The sequence below is a fragment of the Tiliqua scincoides genome, chromosome 3, assembly GCF_035046505.1.
Source record: "Tiliqua scincoides isolate rTilSci1 chromosome 3, rTilSci1.hap2, whole genome shotgun sequence".
NCBI lineage: Eukaryota > Metazoa > Chordata > Lepidosauria > Squamata > Scincidae > Tiliqua > Tiliqua scincoides.
Window position 1 is genome coordinate 3,397,653 of NC_089823.1, and position 18,175 is coordinate 3,415,827.

Sequence of the window (18,175 nt, forward strand, 5' to 3'; positions counted from 1 at the left end):
CAGCAACTCCAGGTCGGGCTATAAGACACTGGTCTGAAACCGTGGAGAGCCATCACCAGTCAGTGCAGATTCTTCTGAGCTAGATGGACCATTGAGCCGCCATGTTGTGAAGCAGCTTCCTAAGCCTTCTGAGACAGGGAAGGGTAAAATTTACCCTCCCTTCTTGACTTGGAGTTGCATGTTTTGAGGGATCCAGACCCCAGATGCAGCATCCTCTGTGTTCCCCCTATAGAAGTGAGAGGAAAGCTGTCTCAGCCAGTCGCAGGGACAGGACGTCCTTAGTTGAGTATTGAGACTGTGACAATAAAATAAGCTGTGTCTTGAATGGAATGACTCCAGTGCAGTTTAAATTTTGCAGAACTGAATTTTTTCAAAGTAAGCTCTCCCTTACTTAGGGTCGCAGCTCTTATGTTTGAGGGGAGAAAAGGCTCTTTAGATTCCAGCCAAGTCTCTAGTCCTTTCCAGCCTCATCAACTCTTGAATTTGTGCAATGCATTTTCTCTGTGCACGTCCTGTGCTTGGAACACTCTTGTGAGGCCTGGTCTGCTTCTCATAGGTGTTCAGAAGTGGAACAAGGAGAGGTCATCTTCTGCCCAGCAACTTCTTTCCCAGGGAGTGCCAGCTTAGCCTCACTGACACAAGAAGCGGCTATACTGTGGCACTCAACCCATGCCTTACTACTGTGTGTGTGTGTGTGTTAATGGATGACCTGAAAACCCACTTGTAGCAAGTGCTTATTCTCTGGAGTAGATTAGCTAATGAAATCAAAATATCAACTTCTCAATGAACTTAATGCAATTAAAAGTTTAATCCTTAATTTTCTAGAGCTCCACTCTAAGGAAAAAGGAAACATCCATGAATGTATAATGGGGGTATTATTATTAACTGCTAAATGGGAGAAGTTGGTCTTACAAACTGAAGCTGTTCTATTGCAGCCTTTTAAGCCTGTTTGAGGCAACCTGCAGGGAACTGTGGCAACTTCCAGCCAGCCATGGGAATTGGGGAGGGGGAGATTATCACCATTCTATCTTAAGGCCCTGAGAAAAATGGATGAGGTTGGAGGCTGCAGCGTGCTATTAAGAGTAGACATTTGTCCCCTAACCAGCACTCTGCATTTCTCACCATGATCTCCAGTGAATTCTATGGAGTTTCTTCTGTCATAATCCTTCTCAAAGCAGAGCCTGGTCTGCAGATGTGTTACAAAACCAGAGGCCCAGCACTCGCACAGCTATTTATTGTACGATTTGTGGTTGCTGCATCTTTCCAAGGAACGTGACTAAGATGGAAATGGCATTGAGATTGGCTTCCAACTCTGGCATCTCTATAAGGATCAGGTAAGTCAGCCTCATGCATTTCAGAAGCAGAACCTCTCTGCCCTTACAACTGCTGGTGGTTTATAGCAGCTTCTTACATCTTTGAGAACAGGAGCAGTGGCTTTTTAAGTCTACATTTGAAGTGTTTTGTCTTCTAAAAGATGCAGTTCTTGTGTCCTTTGGTGGATAGAAATTGCATTCTAAGGCAGGATGACTCAAAGTCCTTTGTCCTCTTTGGTGATCTGAGGTGATTCTTTTCGCTGCTGTTGACTTGCCTTGATCCCAGCAAGACCTCTGAGTGTCCTGCTTTGGCTGGTGCCAGCTTTGCCAGTTATTCTGCTCTCACTGCCCATGCCACAGGCTGCCACTGTAGTTTTATACTCCTGCTGGAATTCCTTCAGCAGGGCCAAGGCCTCTCGATATTCCCTCCAGTTGGACTTTCTCCTCCGCAAGATGCACACTACAAGGAAGAGAAACACCATTTTTCCACAGCTATGAATTAAATGCAGGACTGGCTGAACTGCATGCAACACTTTGAATACTGGCGTTGGAAAAGGCCAGACTTTATAGTCTTAACAGGCTATACTGATTAAGCAAATGTAAAAATATGGCATCTTTGTAATATTCTGCTTCTCCCACCCATAGGAGAAGGGGGTAGGGGGTATTAGGTGGAATACAGATACCTCTTCCCCTCCCCCTATGCACACAAACCACTGATTTCAGTAGCCATCAACTGCATGTTATCTTGCTTATACATGTAACTGAAAGGCCTACATATTGTAAATGGAACCTTAAAATGGCTGAATTCAGCCCTGAACACCTCATGTGCCTTGTGGTTGCAGGCCCTGCTGAAAATGCAGTCCTGGTCAGATTGCTTTGCTAAAACTAATTTTATTCTTTACTTTTTAAAACCCCATCACTGTCTCTCATTACTTGATGGACCAAAGCCTGCATTCTTGCTTATACATCTGTAAATTCTTGAGTCCCAGTTTAATGGCTTTTCCCTGACAATGAATGAAACATAAATATCTACGTGCCCTGAATGTGGACACCATCATATTGAAAAACTAGGACCAATGTGTTGGGGAGAGAGAAGGTTTCCCTGACCAAGTTGTTTGGAGTGGGGAAGAGGCCCTCAAACACCTGGTTTATCTGACTGCTGCCTGAAGAAGCTGAACATGGATGTATTACCGTCACACTGGGAGCGGTGATGGGTGTCATTCTCATATCCCCTATTTCCATATGACCTTGTGTCTGTGTGCCTATACTGTGTAAAGCAGGCCTTCAGTACCACTGAACGTGCCATGATTCAATGGTAGAACACATGCTTTACATCAGGGCTTCCCAAAGGAGGGGTGGCTGGATGTTTCACAGGGAAGTAGCAGTCCCTCTAACGTGTACCAACTCCATGGACTGCTGGACTAAGAGAGAAACTGTATTAAGGGATAAAAAATTTTGGGAAATGTTGCTTTAAACTCAGCAAGTTCCAGGTTCAGTCTCTAGGAGCTCCAGTCAAGGGACTCTCAAGCCAAAATAAATGTGTGGGAAATCTGGGCAAACACAATTGTTTCTTATTTTTTTTAATGTATTTAGAAGTAGCTGTGCCAGGGAAAGGGGGAATGAGTCACATGAAAGCCTTGGTGCAAGAGGGGTTTTTTCCCCCCTCAATCTAAATTCCTGCATCCAAATCACTAGCACCATGGGGGAAAACACATACAAGCATGGGCAGCCTTGGTGAAAAAACACAGCATCATTTCCTGCTTTCAGGGCCCCCAGCTGTGTCCTCTGCCATTTCCCCATCAGCCCATCCCACCTCATGGACCTTTCAGAATTCACACCTGATCAGCCTCGGGGGCCATCTTGTAACCACGCATTTAGGGTTTGCATTTGAGTACATACCTAGTGGAACCTCTAAGATGTTTGTGGGGGTCCTCATCTTGTGTAGGATTTCTTCCAGCTTTTGCTCTTTGGTCTGCCGGGGCTGTGGGGGAGGGACCCGCAAGACCTGCAGGACAAACAGCTTACAGGGAGCTGGCCTTGCCAGTCACTCATACCAATCTTTGGAATGCATTATAGGCTCCTTTTTGCCTCCCATGTTGTCTTATGTTAAATCCTAAACTTCTTTTGACAGGAACAAGTTTGGTCCTGTGTGAGGGTGTTGTGATAAAGTACCCTCACTGCACACAGAAATTGGCAGAAAAGTTGAATTGCACTAAAATATTGCTGGCAGCAGGGAGAGAGTGACGAGGTCTGTTGTGCTCTCTTTTGACCAGAAGACCTTTAAGTCACCCTTGGCATAGCAGCCAGGACATGAATGTGGTAATGGGGAGTGTAATGGGCCAGCACTCACAATGCCAACACAAATTATTTTCTCTATGCTGCCGTAGATGTGGCATAGAGAAAATAATTTTTAACTTCACAGAGTGGACCATAAGCCTATGGACTTCGTTCCCATGAGATTGGGGGGGGGGGGTTGCATTTAACCGGAGGAAAGTGGCCAGGAGTGGACCTTTTAAGTCTTCAAACAGCCACTGGGGAGGGGGGGGCTAAAATAAGAACATAAGAACAGCCCCACTGGATCGGGCCACAGGCCCATCTAGTCCAGCTTCCTTTATCTCACAGCGGCCCACCAAATGCCCCAGGGAGCACACCACATAACAAGAGACCTGCATCCTGGTGCCCTCCCTTGCATCTGGCATTCTGACATAGCCCATTTCTAAAATCAGGAGGTTGCACATACACATCATGGCTTGTACCCCATAATGGATTTTTCCTCCAGAAACTTGTCCAATCCCCTTTTAAAGGCATCCAGGCCAGATGCCGTTACCACATCCTGTGGCAAGGAGTTCCACAGACCAACCACATGCTGAGTAAAGAAATATTTTCTTTTGTCCTAACCGAACACTCAATTTTAGTGGATGTCCCCTGGTTCTGGTGTTATGTGAGAGTGTAAAGAGCATCTCTTTATCCATCTCATGCATAATTTTGTATGTCTCAATCATGTCCCCCATCAGGCACCTCTTTTCTAGGCTGAAGAGGCCCAAACGCCGTAGCCTTTCCTCATAAGGAAGGTGCCCCAGCCCCGTAATCATCTTAGTCGCTCTCTTTTGCACCTTTTCCATTTCTGTAATATGATAGAACAGCACAGTGCTCATGAAATTAATACTTCCCCCTCTGCTGTTTATGCCAAATTTACCCACCCCCCAATGATTTCCACAATAGGCCTTTTGATGCTTTGAAAAGAGAATCATGATATGGAACATCAGGTGCTGGGGAGTACTAGCAGGGGAGGGCTGCCTCCTTTGTGCCCTACTTTGGACACCTGATTGGCCACTGGGAAACAGGATACCAGACAAAGTACTGGGTCTGAGCCAGCAAGACTCCTTGTGCTCTTACAAGAAGGATTGATAAGGCAACATGACAGCATTTTTGCAAACTTTTTAGTTGCTAAGGCTGTTGCACAATTGCAAAATCGTAGTTGATTAATGTTATCAATTTTAATCAATTCCATTGGCATCCTTCAGTCTTGAAAGACTATGGTATCGCGCTCTGAATGGTGGTTCTGGCACAGCGTCTAGTGTAGCTGAAAAGGCCAATTTGGGAGTGACAATCCCTTCCATACTGGGAGCAAGTGTAGTCTGGCCCTGGTCTGTTTCCCTGGCTATGGGCCTTCCTTCTTTGCCTCTTTGCCTCAGTCTGTTGGCCAAGTGTCTCTCCAAACTGGGAAAGGCCATGCTGCACAGCCTGCCTCCAAGCGGGACGCTCAGATCAGTTAAAGCTGCAAGAACTAGCATGTGAAAAAGGCACATCCTCTGGCTTGTGACTGTACATACTCGAGGAGATGTAGCCTCAGAACAGTCCATGCCTGAGCACAAAAGGGGACATCTGCTGTCCTCAGTTCATGGAAGAGGCTGTTACATTAAAAACAATTCAATTAAAAAAATCTGTTGCATTCATTAAACAGATGAAATTTTTTAATTTATCTGACACCTGGCATTGATTAACCAATTAACTGACTGCATGTTGCATATTATATCACTCCAACGTGAAGTAAGGGCAGCACAGACATGGCCCCACCAGGAGGCTAAACACTTTCAAAAAGAATTTAACACTCTGACAGCACTGGAAGCCAGACGTGGAAAAAAGCACCCTGTGGAATAAGAGGTCTTGGGAGTGCCTTTGGATTTGTCCCAAAATAACTGTGTAAGCCTGCACTTTGCAATAGGTCACCACTTACTGAAATAATGTATATAACTAGGTAACAATAACCAATATAATTTGCTGAAGATGCAGAAGGAGGGTGGAATGGAGCAATCCCATGCAGTAAATGGGTAAACCCTTGGCATTCTCCATAAACAAAGGCTGGCAGTGAAGATGTTAGTGGCCTTAACATCTTCACTGTGCTGACAGCAACCCTCAGCATTCCTCTCATTTATTTCAGTAATACAATCAATGTCTCAAAGCCCTTTACACAAAGAGAAAAAGGCAGGCCCTTGCCTGAGGACTTACTACCTATTCTAGATACAGACACAAGGGGGACAATGGGGCAGCCGGAGGTGGAGGCAGCAGTTGGAAGTGGGACACAGCTTCCCCTGTTTCCCTTGTATAGACTGAGCCTTAGTTGCTGCAGGGTGCTGAGGTCTTCAGGGAAAAGGTGCCTCTTAGGAAGGAATTTGAAGGAAGTGCTGGAGAGAGCCTGCTGCAGGGGGTCAGAGGCATGTCAAGTGCAAGGAGCAGCAGGAGAGAAAGGATGGAATCATTGGAGGGAGGCAGTGTGCTAGTGGGAGGGAGAGGATTTTGTTGAATTCGTTTTTGTTCTTTCCTTTAACATAATCCCTTTATATGCACACATAAAGTTAAATGATTCCATAGCAGGAAGCTGTTTCATTGTGCCTTAAATAATTGCTCCACACAGCTCCCCTGGGAACAAGAGACCCTTTGGATAATTAAGAACATAAGAACAGCCCCACAGGATCAGACCACAGGCCCATCTAATCCAGCTTCCTGTATCTCACAGTGGCCCACCAAATGACCCAGGGAGCACACAAGACAACAAGAAACCTGCATCCTGGTGCCATCCCTTGCATCTGGCATTCTGAGGTGACCCACTTCTAGGATCAGGAGATTGCATATACCCATCAAGGCTTGTAATCTGTGATGGACTTTTCCTCCAAAAATTTGTCCAATCCCCAAGGCATCTAGACCAGATGCCATCACCACATTCTGTGGCAAGGGGTTTCACAGACTAACTACACATTAAGTAAAGAAATATTTTCTTCTGTCTGTCCTAACTCTCTCAAGACTCAGTTTTATAAGTTGAGGGCAGGGGAGCTGGAGGAGCAAAGGTGAGATAGCAGAAAAGGCACAGGATAGGTGGAGGCAAACAGGAATGGAAGCCATGGAAGTCAGGACAAAGAGCTTGCACTGCAAATTGACAGGAAGCTGGCAAAGGGATCCAAGGAAAGGCAGGAGACGGTCAGTGTGACGAGCAAGAAGAATGACCTCAGCAGCAGAGCGGACCTTAACAGCTCAAATGGAGTTAAGGAGACAAGCCAGTAAAGGACCAGCCAGTTGGAGGTTGCAGGACTCCTGGCAAGAGACACCCAAGGCCAAGGAGTTGGGGCAGGTTCCTGCATCTTTGTGATTTGATGACACACTAAATATATGTGAGAGGGAAGGGTCAGAGCATGGACATGTGGTGGGTGGGCAGGCAGGTGAAGCAGAGCCTCCCTGCCAGAGTCCTTCAAAAAGCACCGCCGCCATGGGAGGTGTGCAAGCGCACACAACCCACTTGCACACCTTCCACAGTGGTGGCACTTTTCAAAAGACTCTGGCAGAGAGGCTCTGCCTCACCTGCCTCCCCACCCACCACACGTCCCTGGATCACCCACTACACGTCCCTGGCCAGAAAAATAAATAAATTTTAAATATAAAATTTTAATAAATACATTAGAAAGCCTAAGGCTTTCAGATGGCCCCAAAACATCACTTCTGGTTTTTCAGGAAAACCAGGAAGTGATGCTTTTAGACAACATTCTGAAGGGAGGCACAAGTCCTCCCCGGCCCTCAGAACAGTCTCCAGATGAAACAAGCACAGCTCTGGTCACATTCGGTTGTGCAGGCCAGAGGTTTGCAGGGGACCAGAGGCTTGCTATGGGCTGGGTAGAAGCTTGTCACAGGCCACATCTGGCCCCCGGGCTGGGGTTTGGAGGCCCCTGGTCTAGAACCAGAACTCCTCTGGGCCCACGTACCTTCTTTTCCACAGGTATGAACCGCTTCTGCAGGCTGTCTAGCCTGGCCTTGGAGTCACGATACACAAGCGGATACTGGAGGGCCTTCTTCAGAGCTTTGACATTCTGCTGTATCCCTTTGTTGAAATAAAAAGCGGAAGGGTGGGATGAAGGGAGAGCTGCCTGCGGTGACACCTGTTTGTGTCTCCTCAAAGATGGTTTTGAGAGCTGCATTGCACACAACTCATCACAGTAGCCATGCACTGCAGCCTATAGTGACAAGCAACAATTCTGCAGCTGACTCTACTCTCCTGTAGGTGAGAAACCAGTTCAGGCAGCAGGAGGGGGGACATACATGCTCTCTCACAAAGAAGGATTCCCACTCAAAGAAGCAGCAGGTAACAGAGAAGATTGCGCGAGGCATGCACCCTGCCCCCCAACTTCTCATTTTCTACTTCGTGGGATTTTTACAAATCTATTTGTGTTTGTGTGAGAGAGTGCAAGAGAAAGCAAGCATGTACACAATCATGTGAACCAAACCAGTGCTGCTTTTGCAAGCCGCTTGGGGAAAAAAAGTCCTGGTTAAGGAAGCTGGAGGCTGACCAAGGGGAGGCAGATCTAAGGGTTAGCAGTCACCACCCTGTTCTCTGATTCACTGGGCCAGCAGTGGAAATGGTGGGTGCGGGGAAATTGGTTGATATTAACTGCCACCATCTCCATTTGAAAAGAATCAGGCTGGGTGCAGGGCCGTCTGCGAAGGACCTGTCTCCCAGAGTTCAGTGGTTCTCTGTTTAAAAGTAGGCAGGCAAGCAGTAGGGGTACAAACAATTGATAAAACTGATGTACGCTACGAGCTGGGCAAAAAGGCTCCATTTTCAAGTAGTGCTCCTCTTAGATTGACCAGAGGGAGAGCAGAGGTGTCCCTCTTCACCCTAGCACTGTATCTCTCCTAGTGGCTGTTTGCTGGTGTTTCTGCTGCATCTCTGAATGGTGCAAGGAACAGGCTGAACATCAACATCAACACACCCAGGCGGAGCTGTGTGTTTAGGAGGAGGTGACTGTAGGCTACATACATGACAGGGAAAGCCAAGAGGGCTCTCCTCCAGATCCAGCCTCCCAAAGCAGCCCCACCTACTTCTCCTAACCTGCTGGGATAGCCCAAAGTCCACACACAAAATTGGCAATAACAAAGGATCAACTCACCCACAGGTTCAATGAAATCCGGGTCTTTGTCTGTGTGACTATCAAGCAGCTCTTCATAACCCTTGTATTTTTCGGGCACTTGCTGGGGTTCCACTATTTTCACTTCGCTTGGCTGCTGTAGTGTGGTTGTCTCCTTTCTGAACTGGGAACTGGAGGGTTCCACCACCTTTGAACCCAACAAGGAAACCGGATATGCATTCACCAAAAACCCACACTCTGCAAACAGCATCCGTTCACCTACAGCCATCCCAAGAACTGGACTTTACTTGTAGGATAACAAAGGTCTTCAGGGGAGAAAGAGTGTCAGATTTTGTTTACCTGGGCAAGGTGGCACAGAAATCTCCAAACATATCATTAGAAAGAGCTCTCTGGTTTCTTCTCTGGACTTCTTACCTCAGATTGTTATCCATTGATATGGCAGTTGGGGAACAGGGGGCTGGCACCAGATTCTAACAGCTGACATTTACACCTTTGCAACTATGCAGTCATTTAAGACTGTTAGGCAGTTGGCATGCACTAGGGTCAGGAGGGTGTAGGTTCAAATCCCTGCTCAGTCATAAAGCAACCTGTGTGGATTTGGGCCCCCCACCCACCCACTCACTCACTCACTCACTCACTCACTCACTCACTCACTCACTCACAAACACGCACACACACACACACGTTACTGGGCTGTTCTGAGGATAAAAATGTGTGTTATCCTCTCTAGAAGAAGAGAGAGATACCAAATGCAAGATAACAACAAGAATAAACCAGCAACCAGAGACCTGAGGCCAAATCCTGCATTTAGGAGAACCAGCATTCCAGCTGCCAGCCCAGAGACAAGAGAAGTGTGAGGAGGAAGTGGCGGCTGTGACAAAATGACTTCCAGGCAATTCACTTAACAATGGAGTGAGGATGGAGGAACCTGGACTCCCAACCTCCCCAAAGTGACCTTTCTGCAGAATGAGCTGCTTCCAGAAGGCTTAATTGTGGAACACTTTGCACACCTGTGTCATGAAAAAGGATTCTGATTTCCTGCTCTCCAGGGACTCTTCGCTGCTGCTGCTAAACAGCTCAACATCACTGGAACATTCCTCAGATGCTTCCAACAGAGATTGACCGGCCTGGCTAAGAAGCAGATAAAGGTCTCTAGAAGATGAGTGGAGGCGTAGTAGCTTTCCGGAAGTTTTTCCTGATGCAGTGAACGTGGCCAATGGCTCAGAGCTCTCCACACTTTGACTCATGGGAGATGCGCTGGCTGGTGAACGAGGATAGGAAGACTCCCGTGGCACTGAAGATGAACTGATGAGTGGTTCATGTTCTGGTGGTTTTGGTTCTTGACATGTTGAGGTGGAAGGTGGAACAGGTCTCAATGAATCTTGTTCCTCTGGAGGTGGCTCGGATAGTGGAGAAGTCCCAAACAGATTCTGTTGAGGTGCTGTTAGAAGACATTCAGCCTCGTTCTGTTCCCCAGCAGGCAATCTGGTTGGTGGAACAGGCTCTGGTAGATCCTGTTCTTGTAAAGATGAGCTGGGCAATGGAACAGATTCCAACTGATCTGGTTCTGCTGAAGGCAACCTGTCGCATGGAAGAATCTGAGGCAGATCCTGTTCCTCTGTGAGTGACCTAGCTGGAAACATAGGTTCTATATGACCCTCGGCTTGTGAAGGCAAACTGGGTAGCAGGGCTAGTTCCCGTTGATCTGGTGCATCTAGAAGAGGATCAGCTGATAAAGTCTCAGAGAGAAGCTGCTCCTCTCTAGGAGGTGAGTTAGACGATTGTTCAGAGTGTGAAAGATCCTGTTTTTGCAAAGGCTTGCTGAGTGATTGAGACAGCTGCAGACGATCTTGCTCTGCTGGAGAGCTGACAGAAGGTAGCCCAGCTGCAGGTAGCCCAGCTGCTGAGACTGGTTCCTCTAGACCCTGCTCTGGTAAAGGTGAGTTGGGTGGTGGAGCAGGTTCCACCTGATCCTGTTCTGCTGAAGGCAATCTGAGAAGTGAGCCATGCTCAGAAAGATCCTGTTCTGCTGCAGCTATTCCACTTGGAGGCCCAGATTCAGACAGGTTCTCTTCTTGGGCAAGAGGCTTGGACAGGTCTTCAGCTGAAAGTGACCCAGCTGGTACTGCAAGACCCAACTGAGTCTGTTCTGCTACAAATGGTCTGCTTATTGAAAGAGACTCTGCCGCAGACAGAATCTGTTCCATTGAGGTCTGGGCAACAGGGCCAGAGGCAGCCAGTATCTGATCCAGGGAAGGTTGGGCTGCAGGCACTGTTCCAAGCACTTCCTCTAAAGAATTGGAAGCAACTGCAGAAACAGGTGTGAACTCAGCCTCTTCAGGAGGCTCTGTTCTAGAGTCTGCGCTGTCTATTTCCTCTGCTGAGAATGTTCCAATCGGTGGAAGAGGCTCAGACTCATCTAGATTCATTACATTATCAGGATCCACTTCAGCGCCAGTCCACAGTTCCCAGAAAGTGGCCTCCTGAGGAGGTTCTAACATTAGCGGACGCTTTTGGATCTTGGGCAGCTGTGATTTCACCTGAAACAGATGTAAAAGAATGACTGTGCAATGCCAGCTCAGTCTTTGGGTACAGATCCTAGCAATTATACTGATCAACTGTGGGGTTCCAGTTCCATCCCCTCGCCAATCAGAACCCTTGTAAGTACATAAGAACAGCCCTGTTGGATCAAGCCAAAGGCCCATCAGCTTTCAGCATCTCACAGTGGCCTGCCAGATGCTTCTGGGAGCACCCAAGACAACAAGATCCCTGCATCTTGTCGCCACTCCCTTGCATCTGGCATTCAGAGACAGCCTACTTCTAAAGCCAGGAGGTTGGACACACCCATCATGGCTTGTAACCTGTGATGGATGTCAATCCATCCAATCCCCTTTTAAAGGCATCCAGGCTTTCAGGTGCCATCACCACATCCTGTTCCACAGACCCCTCCTTCATTATATTGTGCTTTTGTGCAGCTTTCAGTTGTAAGCCCCTCTGGCAGCCAATCTTGGCTGAAAAGCAGAGTGATAATATAATGAACCAAAAAGATAAACACTGAATACCTTTCGGTTGGCCTTGACAGGAATAAAGATTCGTGGTTTCTCCAGTTTACAAATTTTCTTCCTCACCAACGTAATCCCAAGTTTGTTCTGAAGGAAACTGCTGAGCAAAGGTGGATCACCTGCAGAAGGGAGGGAGATTTCCTTTGAAGCAATCACCTGATCTTCCTGCATGCTTTGGCTTGATTTACAGAATTTCTCCTGCTTTTGCAGGCAAGGAGCTGAACGCAGCACTCCTCCATTCCACTCTTGAAGAATCACCCTCCCACAGCAGAGTGATGTGTTCATATCACCTGGAATCATTTTTCTACATGTACAAAGTGGGGAGGAGGGGCTTACACACAGGAGAGCATTCAAACATGCAACTCCCACCCCCTGCATTGTGAAGGGGTAACATCACAGGGTAGCATCATGCGTCTAACTCTGTTGGGCATGGCTGTGGTTTTTTTCCCCTACCATTTCTTTCCATGCAAATAAACAGATTTGGACCAAGTCCACATAACAAGCGTCCTGCATTCTTCTCTCTTCCAGAAGGACCTGAGCCTGCAGGAGTTGCCCAGGACTTCCTGATTTCTCAGGAAATGAACCACCAAGCATGAGGCTTCTGTGCCTTCCACCTTACGACTGCCTAGTAAGATCTGTAGCATTTCTAGCAGGAAGAATCTACCGCTCCGTGAGATGGTGAAGGGGTTGCCGTGGAACGTCAGCTCAGTCAGAGATGGGAAGAGAGCCACTGCCAGCAAGTCCTCTTCGTGTTCAATCTGCAAATCAGAAACAGTTGGGTATTCAGGTTTCAGACTTAGAGCGCTGAGCCTAAGTGGGGGTGGGGCCTCACTTCACACACACAAAAAGATTCCTGCACACAGAAAAACCAGCATGTCAGGGAGAAGAGTTCTAGCCTAGCCTTTCCCAATACCTTAGCTTTTTGATGTGCAGGAAATGTTTTGTGTGCAGAAGCCCACACCTGCAGTCTGAAGTGGTGCAGTCAAGACACACATTGATCATTAGGACTGGATGTCCCAGCTTCTTTTACTTTTCAAAAAGCAGTAAGGGGGGGGGGGGGAGAGACCTGGATCAGGGCCCCAAGGCAAAGGGAAAGGAGGGCAACCTTTTGCTCCCAGGCCATGTCCCTGTTTTAAGTCACACACCACCACCTCCAAAGCAGCTATTACGTGCATTACCAAGTGTGGCTGTAACTTTTCCACTCTGCTACTACTAGCAGCTTCAGGGGAGGTTGGCAGTTTGGATCAGATCAATGCCTGGGAGGCAAATAGCTAAATGCTTCTCCACCAGGCTGTGGTCCTGATCTAACTTGCCCTACCCCACCACCCCAGCACCTCCTAATAATTGAAAAAGGAACAGACTTCTGGTGTTCTCATATGGAACTCCCACATTATGTCTAGCCTGGCCCAAGAACTAGGACTCGAGGTGACAACCACAGCTGCGATACAAGGACATCTGCAAGAGGGATCTGAAGGCTTAGGAGTGGACCTCAACAGGTGGGAAACCCTGGCCTCTGAGCGGCCCACTTGGAGGCAGGCCGTGCAGCATGGCCTCTCCCAGTTTGAAGAGGCACTTGCCCAACAGACTGAGGCAAAGAGGCAAAGAAGGAAGGCCCATAGCCAGGGAGACAGACCAGGGACAGACTGCACTTGCTCCCAGTGTGGAAGGGATTGTCACTCCCAAATCGGCCTTTCCAGCCACACTAGACGCTGTGCCAGAACCACCATTCAGAGCGCAATACCAGAGTCTTTCGAGACTGAAGGTTGCCAACTAAGGGGGTCTGGTTATCACAGTTACCCTGTGATTTGGTAAGATACAGTCCACAAAAACAACATTTGTTCCATTTGCTATACACTTGCACAGCCTCGTCAAATCATTCAAAATAGTGCTGATCAGGAGCTTGAGGGGTAGGAACAAGATCCAGTCCCCTACTCTCCCCCCCTCCCCAAGAGCTGGTTGGTGCTATGGACAAGATCTTGACAAGGTTCTCAGTTGCTGGATCAGGATGGCTACAGCAGCTACTTAAGAACACCCAAGGCTGCTTTTTCTTTTTCCTTATTAGTGTATGTCTATGCATGCACCCCTAGCCAGAGCAGTAATGCAATGTATTTCATTGGAGATAAATTGTCTGCAATATGGCAAGGTTATAGTTATCTCTAGATATCCCACACCCAAAAGCAAGCATGGACAGTAGCAAAGGAAAAAATATAGGATCCAATCACCTGGTTGTTGGCCAGGCTAAGAAACCTCAGCTCTGGCAAGGGAAGAATGAATTCTTGGTTGAAACTAGTAGACATTTTGCAATGCAATGCAACACTGGGAGAAGGAGAATTTTCCTGAAAGGAAGTGACAGAAGAAGAGAAAAATGGAAATCACCGCATTTTTCATTTTGTTTTCAAAAGACATTTTAGCTCTCATTATTTGTGCCATTACAACCTCTAGATGAGCAGGTGTCACACAGACCTAGGCCTGTCCTCCTTCAGACCGCAGGCAGGAGACTGAATGTTGCCCCTACCCATGGAAACTCAGCACGTCTGGAAGAGAAGCCTGGAACTCTTCTCTCTGGTATGGTAGCTTGCTACGTAGCTGGTTTCTGCATAGAGAGAGGGGGCCTTGGAACATGTGACCCCTCCACTTGCATTCTTAAGTGGGACAGTCCTTACAAGGACACATATTTTATTTCTAGAACAGCTGAACTGGCTCTCAAGATTCGGTGTTGGTGAGCTGAGAACTCCACCCTGGGATCCTCTTGCACTAAAATGCAAGTATTTTTCCCCAGAGCAGCTTAGAGGGAATCTGAGTAATGGAAATCATTAGAACCAGAGGACAGGTGACTCTGGATTTAATATTGTGCGGTACTCAGGACCTGGTTAGAGAATGTTATTGAGCCATTGGGGAACAGTCATCATGCTGCAACTACCGGGCAAATCTCTCACAAAAACCCTTGACTTCCGACGAGCGGACTTCCCTCAGATGAGAAGGCTGGTTAGAAGGAGGTTGAAAGGGAGGGTAAAAAGAGTCCAATCTCTCCAGAGTGCATGGAGGCTGCTTAAAACAACAGTAATAAAGGCCCAGCAGAGGTGTATACCGCAAAGAAAGAAGGGTTCCACTAAATCCAGGAGGGTGCCCGCATGGCTAACCAGCCAAGTTAGAGAGGCTGTGAAGGGCAAGGAAGCTTCCTTCCGCAAATGGAAGTCTTGCCCTAATGAGGAGAACAAAAAGAACATAAACAGCGGCAAAAAAATGTAAGAAGGTGATACGGGAGGCCAAGAGAGACTATGAGGAACGCATGGCCAGCAACATTAAGGGGAATAATAAAAGCTTCTTCAAATATGTTAGAAGCAGGAAACCCGCCAGCGAAGCAGTTGGCCCTCTGGATGGTGAGGGAGGGAAAGGGGAAATAAAAGGAGAGAGTTGGCAGAGAAATTGAATGAGTTATTTGCATCTCTCTTCACAGCAGAAGACCTCGGGCAGATACCGCTGCCCGAATGGCCCCTCCTGACCGAGGAATTAAGTCGGATAGGGGTTAAAAGAGAAGATGTTTATAAATGTTTATAAGATGTTGATAAATTAATTAAAGATCAATATGACAAACAGGCCTTGCTGAGGGAGAATCAGCATGGCTTCTGTAAGGGTAAGTCTTGCCTCACAAACCTTATAGAATTCTTTGAAAAGGTCAACAGACATGTGGATGCGGGAGATCCCATGGACATTATATATCTGGAATTTCAGAAGGCATTCGACACAGTCCCTCACCAAAGGCTACTGAAAAAACTCCACAGTCAGGGAATTAGAGGGCAGGTCCTCTCCTGGACTGAGATATGGTTGGAGGCCAGGAAGCAGAGAATGGGCAATTTTCACAATGAAGAGAGGTGAAAAGCGGTGTGCCCCAAGGATCTGTCCTGGGACTGGTGCTCTTCAACCTCTTCATAAATGTCCTGGAAACAGGGTTGAGCAGTGAGGTAGCTAAGTTTGCAGATGACACCAAACTTTTCCAAGTGGTGAAGACCAGAAGTGATTGTGAGGAGCTCCAGAAGGATCTCTCCAAACTGGTGGAATGGGCAGCAAAATGGCAGATGCGTTTCAATGTCAGTATGCATAAAGTCATGCAGATTGGGGCAAAAAATCAAAACTGCACATATAGGCTAATGGGTTCTGAGCTGTCTGTGACAGATCAGGAGAGAGATCTTGGGGTGGTGGTGGACAGGTTGATGAAAGTGTCGACCCAGTGTGCGGCGGCAGTAAAGAACACCAATTCTATGCTTGGGATCATTAGAAAAGGTATTGAGAACAAAACGGCTAATATTATAATGCCGTTATACAAATTGATGGTAAGGCCACACCTGGAGTATAGTGTCCAGTTCTGGTTGCCACATCTCAAAAAGGATATAGTGGGAATGGAAAAGGTGCAAAAGAGAGCGACTAAGATGATTACTAGGCTGGGGCACCTTCCTTATGAGGAAAGGCTACGGAATTTGGGCCTCTTCAGCCTAGAAAAGAAACGTCTGAGGGGACGTTGATTGAGACATACAAAATTATGCATGGGAAGGATAAAGTGAATAGAGAGATGCTCTTTACACTCTCACATAACACCAGAACCAGGGGACATCCTCTAAAATTGAGTGTTGGAAGAGTTAGACAAAAGAAAATATTTCTTTACTCAGCGTGTGGTTGGTCTGTGGAACTCCTTGCCACAGGATGTGGTGACTGCACCTGGCCTGGATGCCTTTAAAAGGGGATTGGACAAGTTTCTGGAGGAAAAATCCATTAGGGGTTACAAGCCATGATGTGCATGCACAGCCTCCTGATTTTAGAAATGGGCTATGTCAGATGCAAGGGAGGGCACCAGGACGCAGGTCTCTTGTTATCTGGTGTGCTCCCTGGGGCATTTGGTGGGGCCGCTGTGAGATACAGGAAGCTGGACTAGATGGGCCTATGGCCTGATCCAGTGGGGCTGTTCTTATGTTCTTAACTCCCACTTCCCAGGATGAAGACCCAAAACTGACATCCCTGCCTCCACAGCCACTTTAGCAAAAGAATATGTTTTCATGGATCAGGGTCAAACTAGATGCTCAGTGGGATAACAAGGCCAGGGATCTACACAGCTAGGGTAAGGTGAGTAGAGGGCAGCAGAGAGGCTTCATTTCAGTGGGGTTGTGCAAGGTAACAAGGATTATGCTGTTATGTGAAAATCCCCTTTTTCCCTTCCAAGTTGTGTTTTTATATCTAGTTATGTATTTTGGACTATACAGACCAAGCAAGCAGGCCACTCCTCCCCCAGCACATGTTTCTAAGGGCCATGGCCAAGCTACAAACACATGAATTACACAAACCCCCAATTCCTTGCAGGTCAATGTATAACCTAATCACTGTGTCTCCTGATTATGCAAAACAAGCATGCACCTATGGAGGAGGAAGTCTATTGTTCTTTTGTTGTAGCTTTAACACTCTTAAGCACCTTATGCAAATTGCCTCCCTCCCCCAGAGCCAAGCTTTGCTGATAACAAAGTTCTGGACCCTTCCACCTTTTCTTTACATATTCCAAGTGTTACTGAGCATGCCCACAGCTCTGGGATACTTCCGGTCAGTTTGAATTGACTTCCAGGTCAAAGACAACTCTTAAGAGAGAACTCAGAGCACATGCGGTCTCTCTCTGATTGCTCTCATGCGAGAGTGGTCCTGCGGGACTCTTCCTCCAACTGCCCCCCCCCCCGACAGGTAAATATATACTTATCGATTCTCCATGTGTATTATGTTACCTTTGTATGTTTTTGCAATAAAAATATAATTATTTGATTGAAAGTTACCTTCCTCCCAATTTCCTCATTAAGCTAAACAAGGGATTTCTTTGCTCTATGCTGTCTTGTAACCAGCCTATGGTCCCAAAAGTTTCCAGAAGGCTAATATAAATAATTCCCCTAAACAAAACAGCCTTTTTGGTAACAATGCTGTCAGCTAAGTGGGCTGCCAGTGAAAGATCAGCTGATGGGGATGATCTGAAAGGAAGAAAATCTTATTTATGATTTTTCTTACCTGTGTAATTGGATCAGGGGATGGAAAGATAATCTCTGTTTTAAAAAGAAAGATTTTTTTTTAAATATGGATGACAACAAGCAAGCAACCTCAAACACCAGCAAGGCTGAACCTGTTCGGTCCATCAACCTTAACTCAAAATATTCTTTTCCCCAGCCCCCATCTTCAGCCTCAGATCTCTAGTAGTGCAGGCAGGGGACAAAGGTAGGGTATTCCAAGTTGTTGCTGTGCTTAAATGGCATCCTAGTAGGAGGATGGCATCCAGGCAGGAGGTCTGGTCTAGAGGGTAGAGCCTCCGTTTGCCTGAAGATAACATCCAAGGGTCACCAGTTCGAGGCCACCGGCCCCGTGAATG

The 18,175-nt window shown here is 47.1% G+C and overlaps 1 protein-coding gene across 1 annotated transcript in view; it reads right to left on the minus strand.

Annotated features, from left to right (window-relative positions):
* Positions 1-876: 876 nt before the first annotated feature.
* XRRA1 (X-ray radiation resistance associated 1) overlaps positions 877-18,175 on the minus strand; it is a 37,060-nt gene continuing 19,761 nt past the window's right edge. Inside the window, exons 10-19 of the mRNA XM_066619440.1 lie at positions 17,821-17,855; positions 14,010-14,123; positions 12,452-12,545; positions 11,788-11,906; positions 11,158-11,265; positions 9,736-10,239; positions 8,747-8,912; positions 7,565-7,680; positions 3,213-3,318; positions 877-1,773 (exon numbers count right to left, since the gene is read on the minus strand). Coding sequence (XP_066475537.1) covers positions 1,529-1,773; positions 3,213-3,318; positions 7,565-7,680; positions 8,747-8,912; positions 9,736-10,239; positions 11,158-11,265; positions 11,788-11,906; positions 12,452-12,545; positions 14,010-14,123; positions 17,821-17,855 — 1,607 coding nt within the window. The 3' untranslated portion in view covers positions 877-1,528. The remainder of the gene's footprint in view (positions 1,774-3,212; positions 3,319-7,564; positions 7,681-8,746; positions 8,913-9,735; positions 10,240-11,157; positions 11,266-11,787; positions 11,907-12,451; positions 12,546-14,009; positions 14,124-17,820; positions 17,856-18,175) is intronic.